A 14,834-nucleotide genomic window follows, 5' to 3' on the forward strand; every position below is an offset into this window, starting at 1 on the left:
TATTTTGTAGATTTTCTTGCTGTGGCGAAATACCCATATAGGTTTTTTTGGAAAAATAATATTATCGTAACCTTTTAACGTTAATTAATCAATTTTCTGATTTTTTTTTGTTAGAAAAATACTGATCTGTAAATCTAACATAAGAAACCTGATCCTGATATAGATTTTTTTAGGTTACGCTGTACAATTTATTCCGATATAAAAAGTTCCGTAAAATAAAATAAAATCCAGTTTCTAAAATTATCCTATAAATTGCCTCCACCAAAACAATATCCTTTAAACTCACAATGTAACCTAACTTTTTGGTATTAGCAAAATAAATTCTTACTGGCACACAAAACAATCTCATCTGCACCAGCCGCCTTTTCTCGATGGATGGTGGTCTACGTCGTCCCAAGCGCCAAAGAATAATAAAAACGGGAGAAAACGAAGAAGAACAAAAGAAACCGGCAGCTAATTTGTTTTATCTATTTGTCGAGTCGTTCATAAAACTTGTACGAGTATGCCTCCCTTTTAATTTTCTCCACTTTGGGCGTTTTTTGCTCCCCCGAAAGCCGTTTCACCACCCTTGTGCCAGTTTCTGCTCCAAAAATCAAAGACGCGACTTGAATTACAATTTCTTTCACTGCAGTAAGACTCAAACGAATCAAAATAATAGCGGATTTCATGTTTTTTTTTGCGCTGTTATCTCATTCTATTGCTTGGTTTTCTGTATACGAGTTTTTTTGGGTAGTGGTGCTGAAACAGATGGGACTATTTTGTTTTAGTGTTTTGTAGGAGCGCTCTACTGTGTAATATGTTAAAAATGGATGTCAGAATAAGCGTAGTCTTATTTGTAGCATTATTATACCTGTCACATTGTCCAGTGTTAAATTTTTAATTAAACATAATTAAATCTAGGTTTGATATGAAAAATACATTTTATTTTTAAGTGAGAAATGTTTCCTTGATGTATAAAGATTAATTATTCTTTTGAAGATTGTTTCTGGGGTTTACGGTCCGTAATAAAACTGTTTTTAAGTCAAATACATTAGCATTGTTAATGTTTCGATCTTACTACCATTTAATATCAAATATAAATATATAATATCAAACAAACATATAGACCAACAAATTTCAATGTGTCAGTCTATATGTTAGTTTGATATTAAATGTAGTAATGTGACTATTAAGCCGGGATCCCATTAGGCCACACGCCACGCCACGCCATCCCACGTGAGCCCACGTGTTGCGACGGACGTGGGAAAGAGTGTACACATGAGATCTGGGGCAGACGAATCGCCCATCACACGTGTGATAGCGTGGGGTGGCGTGAGCCTTAGTTTGTACGTAACACATGTAATTAAATGGAAATACATACGCACAGAGATTCATGACGTGGGGTGGCGTGGCGTGTAGCCTAATGGGGTACCGGCGTTACTGGTTAATTATTTGATTTTGATTTTGCGACGTCCATGTTTATAATAAAAATGTTTTAATAAAAATCTTATAAAGATTGAAACTCTAAAAATGACAATGTTTTTGTTGACCATAAACCTAAGAAACAATCTTCAAAAAAAAATATGTACCGGGTGGTTCATCGTCGTTGGAATCGTAGGAAATCCCATGCAAATTTTGAACTGTCCAAATATTGGCTCCCCTATCGATTGTATAGCGAAGTCGTAAATAGATTTTTTAAGGTCTACGTTTGGTAAACACACGTGCTAAATTTGAACAATTTTGGACAAGCCAATTTTGAGTAATTTGAAAAAAATTGAATCGATTTTTAAAATAAAACTGAATAGGTAACAATTAAACACCAGTCAAAAACCGACTTACCTTAAGTTGTCAACATCATTTTCAAAAGTAACTTAATTGTAATAAAATTTTAATATGCAGTACTAGTAATAATTTATTGTTATACACATAAAGAAAAAGTGATCATGATAAAATGATATTAGGCGGGAAATAGCTTAGACAGTGACAGCTCTGACGTGTTTCGGTTTATTTCTCCCGAATACTAAAATGACTAAAATTAAATTACTTTTGACAATGACAAAATTATAGTTTGTAAACCTAAGGTATGTCGGTTTTTGACTGGCGTTTGATTGTTACCTATTCAGTTTTAATTTAGAAATAGATGCAATCTTTTTTAAAGTACTCAAAAGTGGCTGGTCCAAAATTGTTCAAATTTGGCATGTGTATTTACCATACATAAACCTTTAAAAAAATTTATTTGTATTTACCATACATAAACCTTTAAAAAATTTTTTACTTTGCTGTAAGATCAATAGGGGAGCCAATATTTGAACAATTCCAAATTTGCATAGGATTTCCTATGTTTCCAACGACGATGCACCACCCGGTATATCTATTGTCGGAAGAATAATATAATCCAAAAAGGAATATTAATTATTATGTATCAACTCAAAAAAAATATTTTTGAGAATTCTAGATTCTATTGTATTATTATATTGATAAATATTTCCTTTAAAGTATTTTTTTCTACAGCATTCTAAAAAAAACTTAAGGGAATTATAACTTTTGGGTTCATTTATTTTCCATTACGACCCTCAAAATTTTTCACTAAAAGCGTTTTTTTACGGCCAATGACCTAAATAGCATATAGGAGATTTCCCTTCCTGTTTTTTGGGCAATGATGCTGCTTTTCCCTTGCTGACTCAGCGATCGCTGCAAAACGATGGAGAGAAAAAGGTTGCTACTTTGTAATTCTGCACCGTTTGTTCTTAATGGTCCCGAATATATACGCCAGAATGATTAATATACAAAGAAATACAATATAAATAAATCTAATATAAAAGCATTCAAACCAAACATAAATAGTAGGTTTTATTGTTTTTCGATATTATTATAATCAAGAGGTATAATAATATTAAGGTATAATATTATAGTAAAGTTAACATATTAGGTATATAACATATAATATTATATAACATAATATTTTATTAACAATTTCAATAGAGTTATAATTAACGGAATGTTGTATAACTTTTCTGTTCTAATGTAGTAAGCAAAACATTTTCAGGATGTTTTGTCAAATGTCATCTTTTGACATTTTCTCGTGTTCCTGTTACGGAAAACTAATCGTCATTGCGTCATCAGATTTAAGTTTTTCGCCAAAAATTTTTGTTTGAATGATTAATTTTCTCTAAAATTATCGTTAAAAATCATGGGTTTTCTAGCAGCTGTCTTTTTTGTTAGTGTCCAATTTTTTTTGTTAATTATACAGAATACGAGACGAATTTTTGCTAATTGAAATTAGGTATTGTGTTGGAATCAAAACTGTTTATCATTATCGTATGTCTTCTATGTGATCTAATAGTCTAAGAGCTGGCTACATAAAAAACCTTATCATCGTTACATGGCTAATTTTTTGTGTGAAGTATCGTGTTGTGTAGCCATTATGAAATAGTCATGTCTGCTAGCGCGATCACGGGGCTTAAAGCGGGAGCGGCCAATCGAAAGGGTAAAATTTTGACACTAAAAATATTATAAGATACATGAGTTATAATTGCGAAAATAGCTTTTATTTATTATGAAGAAACGTGGAAAATTGTTGGCAGACATTTTTCCAGTCGCTAAAATGCCGACAACGCGAAAGAGGCATGAAATTTTAAAAATTATTAAAAAATGAAATTTGAAGAATGAAAAAAATTATGGCATATTGGCATGCCGAGTGGTGAAATGTCATATTTATTTATTTTAAAAGCCGTATGCAAAAGGGCAGACAAAAAGATCGTGGCTCAATCAGCTGCAGAGAGTTATCAAAAGCGCGATATTACTATATAGCGCTTTCAGGGAACGCTCGCCGCCTCATCCATTTAAGTATAGATAAATCATATAATATACGATTATATTATAAATATATTTTTTTATTATTTCAATATTGATTTTTTTGTCTGCCCTTTTGCATACGGCTTTTTAAATTAATTAACAATAAACATGACATTCCACCAACCGATTTGGCTATTCCTTGAAGATTCTACAAGAATATTTAGTTTTAATTATTGTCTAATATTATTAATTACAATATAGTAAAAAAAATATCAAAGAGTGACTAACTAGCGGTCTACCATATATCGGCTTATAATCCACGGTATTGCGCCTCATGAACAAAATATACACAAAATTACTTAAAAAATTGTCTAATTATTTATTATTTCTGGTTATGGTAAAGTAATATTTATACTGTAAACTGTAGCAAAGTTTAGTTTACGAATTTAGTTTTTTTTTTACTTTTAATTGTCTAAATCCCCCCTGTATAATAAATACTAGTTGAATGGATTTATAGTATCGCTTACAGATTTATATTAAGAACAATAAAAGAACATTGCTTTTAAATAATAATGTCCGTGAACCATTTTTGTTGACATTAATTTTCATTGATAATTTTACCAAGTGGATATATTAATAATTATGATTATTGTTAGTTCCCAGTAATAATTAGTATGCAGAAAGAAAAAAATCGTAGGTGTTTTTGCAACATTTCGCGACTTTATTGTCGCTTCTTTAGGCTCCAAAACATATATTAATCCATATTATGCCTACAAACATTCATGGCGATTCCAACCGCCAACACTAAGCCACATACGGAAGAAAGAACAGAATTATAGAACAACAGTTAATATGGATTAATATATGTTTTGGTGCCTGAAGAAGCGATAATAAAGTCACGAAACGTCGTAAAAACATTGTTTCCTTTCGAGTCTTCCCAAACACCCACGATGTTTTTCTTTTTGCGTATATTGATAATGTTACCAGTATTACTCATCAAGCAATACTACTCTTATATTAATCAATTAAGGCCGTAAACAAACATATCATATACAATTTTATATACTAATTCGTTATAATAAAATTAAATCATAAAAATATTGTAATTGTATTCCTGTAGTTTAAGCGAAAAGTTTTGTTCCTAAATATCTTCTATACATAAAATAAACGCGTATTCGAATATTAATTCTGTGGAATATATATCATTATAACATAAAACGAGATGTAGTTAACGAATTATCATCGTAACAACAACTATTTTAGGAACGTCTAGGTTTACTTATTACACTGAGATTTATGAAAAAAATCCTTTGCCTCGAGTACAGATACCGACACGTTTTGGAAATAGCTCAAAACAAAACAAAATTGAACGGGGCGACAAAGAACGCCAAAAAAGTCTCCCCTCGCCCTCTTTACTATTATCTTTTAGGCGCTTTTAAGAATTTAAAGTAGGTCGAGGCAAACCGAAGTGGGTCAAGACAATTGGAAATAAATCGAAATGCGTTCAAAGTTGGGCGACGAAATGCGACCTTGACATGTTTCGAATTGTTTTTGGTATAGTGTGTACGCTGTTTTATGCTATATGTTTTCCGTTCGATTTTGATGATTTTTTAAGTAATTTGCAGCTAAGTTATTTGACTTTTATTTTATTTGCTTAATTTATGTTTAAATTGTTTGACTTTTTATTTTATTTGCTAAGTAATTTGTGGCTAAATTATTTGACTTTTTATTAATAACTAATTTGTGGCTTAATTATTTGACTTTTTATTTTATTTGCTAAATAATTTGTGGCTAAATTATTTGACTTTTTATTTTATTTGCTAAGTAATTTGTGGCTAGTAATACATAAAACCATAAGTATAATATGTAAATAATTATAAAATATGTTTTGTCTAGATATATACCAGAATAATATTTTTATACATATATCTACAGTTTTAAATAAACTGGAACGCACCATCTGTCGATTATTCGTACCCATCGTAAAATTCTTTGCAATTAATAAATAAATCGAACTTTCCTAATCGGCGATAATGCGTTGTAGAACTACTTAGAAAACTCAGTAGCGGTGGCCAGCTGAAGCTAATAAATTTTCTCGATCGTCGTAAAGTAAGCGGACTTCTGGCAGGATAGTGTAAATTATTGCTTCATAAATCTGAATGAAGCGCTAAAAATATCGGCTATATTGACAACTTGCGAATACCTCATTGTTTTTGGCACTTTTTCCCGATTTTTCTTTGCTCGGAAATGATATTATTCAAATCGATCTAATGAATAACCTGTTAAAATAGTTGGCAATGTACCATGGATGTGTGTCTCGTACTAAATAGGCTAATTTCCTGTGGATTATACACTATACCGTTTATTATTTAAATTATAATTTATATTTTCAATAAATTTCATTTTTGTTTATTTATTTATTTATTTATTTCTTCTACAACACTCTACAGCTTACGCCAATTACAGAGTGGGTTACACACAAAAAAAAATCAATACAAAATAATTAAATTAAACAAAAAATAACATCAATGAGAAAAAATACATATCAATGAAAAAAAACAACAACAATATAAACCAAGAAAAACCACTAAACTGAACTCACAACCGAAGCCAAACTGCAGCTGAAAATATCAAAATTACACTGATATAAATTATATGCATCCTGCATACGTTTCAATGGCGAATATTTACTTACATTTGTGCGCGAGGAGGCCACATAAAATGTAAAGCTATACCGAGAGCTACGTGGGACCAGAAAATTGATTTGACTGAGAACATCCGGACTATCAATTTCATTATGTAATAACTTGTATAAAAATTTCAGCTCTGAATTTGTCCGTCGAACCTCCAAGGAATCTAGAGAATGTTTCTGCAATAAAGAGCTGTGACAGCAGCCAATTTGCGGGTAAACCCCATCAGTTCTTAAACTCAGATATTTCAGAAAACGACGCTGTACCTGCTCGAGAGCATTAATATGTGCCGCATAAAACGGCGACCATACAATTGATGCATACTCTAGCTTTGATCTTACAAAAGCATAATAGAGTAGTTTTAATGTGTTACTATTGCTAAAATCTCTAGTATTACGCACAATAAATCCCAAGGCCTTAAACGAAGATTGAACGACTTCAGATATATGCTGAACGAAAGATAGTTTACTGTCAAATGTGACACCCAAATCTTTAAAAACAGATACTCTACCTATCATCGTATCACCGATAGAATAATTATAAATTTGTGTTTCCGATTTCAAGGTATAAGACATGACTTTACATTTTTCAACGTTCAATGGTAAGTTATTATATGAACACCATGCAACTAATCGATCAACACACCTCTGAAGCCGTTCACAATCATGAGGCGAATCAATGCGGGAAAATATCTTCATGTCGTCTGCATACAGTAAGACACTTAAATCAATTATATCAGTGACACCGTTTTAAAAATGTTAAACAATAACGGTTCCAGAATAGACCCTGGGGTACACACCCGAAGTAGCACACAGTTCGACCGAATTCTGGCCACAATACTCCACCCTCAACAATCTGTTTTTAAATGGGACTCATAGAAACAACATTAATAAGTTAACTGAAAACCCAATCCGATCCAGATGGTAAAGAAGGATCCCATGGTCAAGTCGGTCAAACGCTTTAGAAAAATCAGTATACACAACGTCGACCTGACTCTTTGTATCAATAGAGTCAGCAATAAATTGTGTAATACTTAAACGATTAGTTAGACCCCTTATAAAACCATGCTGATTTGGTGAAATTCTACCTCCCACCTGGAACGCCAATGCGCCATAGTAAACATAGGAACGCCAATGCGCCATTTCTAAACATTTGGAAAAATTAGAAATTATTGTTACAGGTCTATAATTTTCAATATTATTTCTATCGTTCTTTTTAAATACTGGGATGATCTTTGAGGTTTTCCAGATAACAGGAAACGTATTTGTCTGTTTGGCACAGATTAAATAATTTCGTTAGTGGGGAGGAAAAAACTATTGCGCAATCTTTCAACAGAAATGAGGGTACTTTATCGGGTCCTACCACTCCGGTGGGCTTCATTTTTTTTTAAGCACTGCAAGATATCTCTCTCCGATACCCGATTCAGTGTTATATCACCAAAGGAAGAATTAATTTCAGTGCTACCTTCACGAATATGACCGTTACCTGATACAATATAGGACGATCGAAAAAAGTCTGCAAATGCATCTGCTATTGATTTTGTATCATTGAGTTCGACATCATTAAACTTCATTTGTTCAGGAAACGACCGAGACTTACTTTTATTATTTATAAATTGCCAAAACTGCTTGGGGTTAGTAGTTAGACCACCCTCAACGTCTCTACAATATATACTATAGTTTTTACTAATATTTTGCTTAATTTGCGCTCTAAGCTCCTTAAATTTTACCAAGTGAAAATTCTGTTTTGATTGTTTATACGTCTTCCATGTATTATTTTTAAGTTTAATAAGCTTAATTATATCTGAACCATACCACGGAGGATAATTTCTTTTACGTTTGGACGTTTTAGGTACAAACAAATCCAACCCATTATAGATCACCCCATAAAATCGCTCGCAAGCAGCATCCACGTCAGAGATTTCATCCAAGAAATCCCAATTACACTCAGCAAAATAGCCATAAAGATCAGGAAAATTGGCTCTTCGAAAATTATAATATGTGTTATCAAATTTCTGAGCATTGGGCTTTCTGGACTGACCGGCTTCCAAAGAAACGATAAGAGCCGGATGGTGGTCGTCCTCAGTCAACAAAATGTCTTGGGCTTTGTTTATCCAACTTAGCTATTTTAATTAATGGATGATTTCAATATATTAAATCAAGAAAAGATACTGTTATCTATACTAATATATAAAATCCTTAAGTGACTGACCTACTGATTAATCCCGATCCTGCTCAAACCACTCAACGTAAGAAGCTCAATTTTGGCATACAGGTTGATTCTAGGGTGTAGAGGTTCGATAAGAAGGGATTTTTCGAAATTCCAGTTCCAAGAGGGTGAAACCACCCCTCAAATATTACAATATTTTTTATTTAAAAAACGGTAAAGTTTCCGAAAAAAACGCTTAAACACGTATATTTTATTTTGTTTTTTACATATTTTAAGATTTTTTAAAAATGTATACAGGGTGTTTCGAAAAATTTGGTCATTGATTACGATCCTGCTTAAAGCGGTTGACGTAAAAAGCTGATTTTTGGAAAACAGATTGACTTTACGGTGTAGAGGTTCGATAAGAAGGGATTTTTCGAAACTCTAATTCTAAGGGGGTGAAACTAATCCCTCAAATATTAAAATATTTTTTATTTAAAAACCTGTGAGTTTTTCGGAAAAACTCTTAAACACGTATATTTTATTTTGTTGCTTTACATATTTTAAGATTTTTTATAAATTTATACAGGGTGTTTCATAAAATATGACCATTGAGTAATCACGATTCTGCTTAAACCGCTTGACGTTTAAAGCTGATTTTTGGCAAACGGATTGACTGTGGGGTGTAGAGGTTCGATGAGGAGGAAACTTATAAAATAATTATAAGTTTCTCGAATCTCAAATTCCAAGAGGGTGAAAACGCCCCTCAAATATTACAATATTTGTTATTTAAAAAACGCTTAGTCTTTCGGGAAAACGCTTGGACAAGCATAATTTATTTGGTTTTTTTACATATTTTGAATTTTTTTAAAAAATCATACAGGGTGTTCCAAAAAGTTGGGTAATTTCTTAACTACGATTCTGCTTGAACTGTTTGACGTAAAAAGCTTATTTTTGGCAAACGGATTTTTCGAAAGTCACATTCCAACGAGATGAAACTACCCCTCATATATTACCAAGTTATATAATAATATCGCCATATTGTTTTTCTCATGCTGAAATAAATGTGAGAAAATTTTATCCAGTTTGTATGTTAATGGAAATTCTTGCTTTGCTTTATCACCACTATTACAAATTATTAATTCGACGCGAACGAAGTCGCTGGTACACGCTAGTCTTTAAATATATGTATGTATATTGTGGTCCTATAGGCTTGATGCATTTCAGTTGATACTCTAAATTCCGCCGCAGCGCTCGATACGGTAGAAATTAGAAGTTTTCGCTCTGTATTTCACGCAGTTCCGATGTTGATCGTATTAAAGTAATATTAAAATCGTGGCTTTGTTATAATATTTCAGTATTTTAGTTTAATAGTGCAGTTATTGAAATAACAAAACACTCAGGTATATACGATGGTTGTGCGATGTAACGCTGTTTCGGGTAGTAAAAATTAAGTAAAAAAGAATCCGAACAGGGCGTCGCCGTCGGCGTCGCTTTGTGTTGTGACAATTTCAAATGTTAATAAAACTGTCAAAAAAATATTAACACGCAAAGGACGGCATAATTACGTGGTTGTTGGGTGCAATAACATGCAATAACTCAACTTTCCCGAATACTCAACTCTCCCGAAACATGAATTTATAGCTCTACAACTTCTCACACCGATTTGATCAAAAGCAAAAATGGACTCAAGTAGCTTGACGAAACAAATGCGTAAGCAGTGTGCCCTTTACGTGATCAAAAAAATTAAATATGCATATATACTATGAGAGGATAAATAATTATAATTTCCAATATTAATAGTATACTTGTTTTAATCAACTAGTACTTAAATTTGTTATGAGCATCTTCTAAAATTATAATTATGTATCTTTGAAAAAATCTTGTTATAATCGAAATAGCCCCAATTATGTCTCCGCTAGCAAAACCGGTGCTAAATAGTAATACTATGGTAGCAACCGTAGTTGAACTCATCTAAAAAGTTTTATTAGCTTCAATAATAAATTATTATAATAGAAGTTAGACTTTTATTTACTTTTTGCCGCATCACCAGGAAACAAAAGATATTAAAGTACAGGTTTATAATTTATATATGAAAATCACAGGACAGCCTCTAGTTGACTACCGTCCATGGTCTAGATCCGTGAAGTTATTTTTAAATCATTATTTAATTAATTATTAATTCATATACTTATTCCTGATTTGTCAGAGAGTTCGATGATTTGTGTTTATAGTTTATGTTTTTATTAGTGTACATTTTGATATTTACAGTCGATCATCATTTTCCAACACTACCCTTATCCGTTACACAATATCAAGAGTGCCTGATGCAGGATTTTTTGATTTACTCTCTCAAAATAAGATATTAAAATCTAAGTTCACGATATTAAAATCTAATTAAGTAAATAAATTATTTTTTCTAAGATTTTCTTTGTCGGCAAGCTATACGCTGTATAGTATTTATGATTCATGTCTTCCATCTATCCTATTCCATTCAATCGGGTCAATCACTCAGTTACTAAAACTAGAGCCTTTTGCCTCGGCTTGCCTAGTGAATAAAACATTCTCCTATCGATCTTATTTCGACGTGTTCCTCCATCCCATATGAAATCCACGTTTCCCATGTTTTCAATCAGACAATGCCCACGAATTATCATATTCGCTTTTTGAGAAATTGGAGTTAAAAACGTATGCATCTCGTTTGGTTTGGTAATGGACAGATGTGGGTGTTTCTCTCAAATATCGCAAATTATATATTCCTCGATTATATCTTAAAATACGTGAGTATTATAATATTTTGTAAATTTTAGTATTTTTTACTTTCAGTCAATGACTACGTGTATATCGATAACTTGTAATCTGATTCAATCGATCAATTTTTGAAACCCATTTTGTTCAATTACATGTATATCGCCAGCGGAGCGGTGGATACAGGGGGGTGACCTATGGGGCTCTATCGGCTTCATAGCCTATGGGGCTAATCCGGCTTCCAATAAAAGCTGTAAATTGCGTTAAATATTAGACTTTTGGCCAAAAATGGCGTCCTAAAAATAAAATTCTATATTACTTTTGATTTGGGTCCTCCCGAAAATACACTGAAAAAAAAGGATCTCTCAGTCGAAATGAATATGACTTTGACGCAAAAGATTGGCGCTCTTGAATAGGGCCAAGAACGACGTTTCTTTGCCCAAAGCATTAACTATCTTTTCATAAGCTTTAAAAAATTACTTTAGAGAATAGATGAATCTATCTGTCCAAAGTATTTCACTCTTGACCCAAAATGAATATGCAAAGAAGTTCTTGCTACATGAACAATAGTCTCTTTGATTCATGCAAAAATGTTTGACTGAAAAGGGACATTTCTTGATTAAAGATACACTTTTCTTAAACCAATAGCGAATACTATTGACTCAACTAAAATTTATTTTGATCTAAGAGAAGTCTATACATCATATACAGGCATATTACGAGGTATATTATTTTCTGATAACTTTAGGTTTTCCTGGTCTGTAGTAAGTAAAGTGATATTATTTTCCTCGATAGTAGTTATTTCTGCTTCTTCACTAGTTGGTATTTTTTGGGATGGTTCATCACTCTACAAATTACAAAAAAATGTTACATCACGATTAATAAAAGTAAAGCAAATAAATTATTAAAATTATAAGCTTTGGTCACATTTTTAATTTTTTAATACGACGACTTGAAATTCTAAAGTTTTTGTAATTATTTGCATTTAAAAAATCGATACCTATATTCTTATACTATCTATAGTCATGTATGCATTATCTAAACAGGTGCATTAGGTAAATGTCTCTTACCTTCAAATATAGCAAATAAATGCTCTAATTTCCATTTTTTCAGAAACTCCTTTGAGAATTCATATATCCTAAAATTTGTCCATAAAAAATGGCAAATGTATATTAGTAACGATCACTAATTTGTTATACTATATGCGTTTAAAAAGCAAATAATGCAAAATTCCAAGTGGAAAATTCCAAGCAACAAAACCCGTGCGTACTATGATGTGCGACCTATGAAATGCGACGTACGACTGATCGGACTGCCGACTGATTGTATATACCGTCCTTCGTCATCGTCTTTGCGTGTTGCGTGTCGTTATTATTTTTCATCAAAAGAGTATTTAGCTATTGGAAAAATGGCCATGTTTCTTGAATGAAGTACTTCCTAGCGTATTTTTCTTAATATCTTAAAACAAAGTAACTTGCACTTGGTTGAATGAAAATAGATTCAAGAGAAATTTTCGAATTTTTCAAGAGAACCAGTTTTCTTGAATTAAGAGAGTTTTTCTTCAGGCAAAATATTTTCTTTTACGCTAAAATAAATTCTCTTGCCACTAAATTTTTTTTTCAAGAACGATGACGACTTTAGTTCAAGTCTATCTTTTTTATCAGTGTAGATTCTTGTATACGCCCCTGTGTATCGCTATTTTTCTAATCCATGTTAACATTTATTATTTCTATTCTTAAATATCAGAATAGGATGGAATACATTTGGGTGTTAATCGGCAACTATTAGGCAGAGTGTAATGGTGGTGGGGTTCTTGCGTACTACTACTATAATCTAAAATTTACCACCATATGATTACATACGTGACATGCAAACAATATAATAAATAAATATGAATTTTGTTAGTTTTAAATACGAAATAAAGGTTAATTTACATAATTTATATGGGGTGCGTCTCAAAAGTGGCTCACTCCTATAACTTTTTTATTTTTCAGAAAAAAGAAACCAGATGTTAGTATATTATACCATAAATTAGGATTGATTGACGTATTCAATTGTTTTTGCGCTCACTTCCTGTTTCACCGGAAATGACTAGAATTTTTGATTTTTGAATTGTACCCTCGGTATACTTCTACTTTATTCTATAGAAAACGACACTAGAATAAGATATCATATGTCAACTTTTGACATTTTCGCTTAAAAAATCGTATTTTAAATATTAAAATTATTAATCTAAACTGCCATGGCTGTGTTGAAAATCCCAATTTTTAATCAAGGAACTTTCCAAAAATTAGATTTGGTCGTCTAATATTTTTCGTGTCATGTTCTGGTCGGTTAAAAGATGCCCAAATCGTATTTTGAATCATATCTCAATTTTTTCAAATGGAACTAGGGTGGCTCGTTAGCATATTTGGAAGAAAGCATTTTTTACGAATAATTTGATACTACACACTTGGAATTTCGAGTCAAATTGTCGTTATGAACCTCATGTTACAATTTCAAATAAACCATATGCGAAAATGTCAAAAGTTCTCTTTCTATTCAGAGTATCATTTTCTATTGAATAAAGTAGAAATATACCGAGGGTGCCATTTAAAAATCAAAAGTTGTCATTTCCGGTGAAACAGGAAGTAACCAAGAACAATAAAACTGAATACGTCAATCAATCCTAATTTATGTTATACTTACCAACATACTAAGTCTCTTTTTTATCTGAAGAAATAAAAAAGTTATAGGGCTGAGCCACTTTTAAGATGCACCTCGTATACACATATATGTTTTTAATTATATTAATATTAACGGTTTATCTCGTGTGTTACATTCTTATGTTTATCTCGGCTCAAATATAAAGGACGACGGCAACTGTAAATAGAAACTAGACGCAGAATACACAAAGCAAAAACTCCCACAGCTCGTCTTTCAAAAATATGACAGAGCAAAGTAATAGCAACCCACACAAAAAAATAATTAGCTGTATACAATTGTCTCCTCAATAATTTTTTATTGAGTGGAATCCTGGACCACCAAATCATCGGAAATACGCGGAGAGCTAGAAGAACTAATCTCTCAAAATAAATGAACTTATACGCTATAAGTGTGTTTTGATTGCTTTGCTTTAACTTTTTTTCGTTTTTCTCTGTTGACATAAAAAAATTGCAGGTAATTTAGTGGAAATGACAACATTATATAGGCACAGAAAAAAAGTGCATTGCCCCGCGATATTAAACGAACAAACAATTTTTTCCTTCGGACTCTGTCATGTCAAATCATAGGTTAAAAATTCTCCGTAACGTTAAATAGTATTAAAATTAAATTAAAATATTTTGAACTTCAGGGCATAATCAGCATTTTTCTTATTTAAAATTACTTCTTTTTTTATTTAAATTTCTTTCTTTTTATTGTTTTTTATCTGAACCATGATTAGATTAAAATCACAACTTGACTTAACTGAAATTACTACATTTTCGACCAAAT

General features: G+C 31.8%; 1 protein-coding gene across 1 annotated transcript; it reads right to left on the minus strand.

Moving 5' to 3' along the window:
• Positions 1 to 7,812: 7,812 nt before the first annotated feature.
• LOC115876340 lies at positions 7,813 to 14,054 on the minus strand. The gene is made up of 2 exons (XM_030892074.1): positions 14,049 to 14,054; positions 7,813 to 8,586 (listed from the first exon to the last, which is right to left on the minus strand). Exons 1-2 carry the CDS (start codon positions 14,052 to 14,054, stop codon positions 7,813 to 7,815), a joined length of 780 nt encoding a protein of 259 aa, XP_030747934.1.
• Between the last annotated feature and the right edge of the window lie 780 nt (positions 14,055 to 14,834).

This window comes from Sitophilus oryzae, unplaced genomic scaffold, assembly GCF_002938485.1.
Source record: "Sitophilus oryzae breed Bouriz unplaced genomic scaffold, Soryzae_2.0 scaffold_1431_pilon_pilon, whole genome shotgun sequence".
NCBI lineage: Eukaryota > Metazoa > Arthropoda > Insecta > Coleoptera > Curculionidae > Sitophilus > Sitophilus oryzae.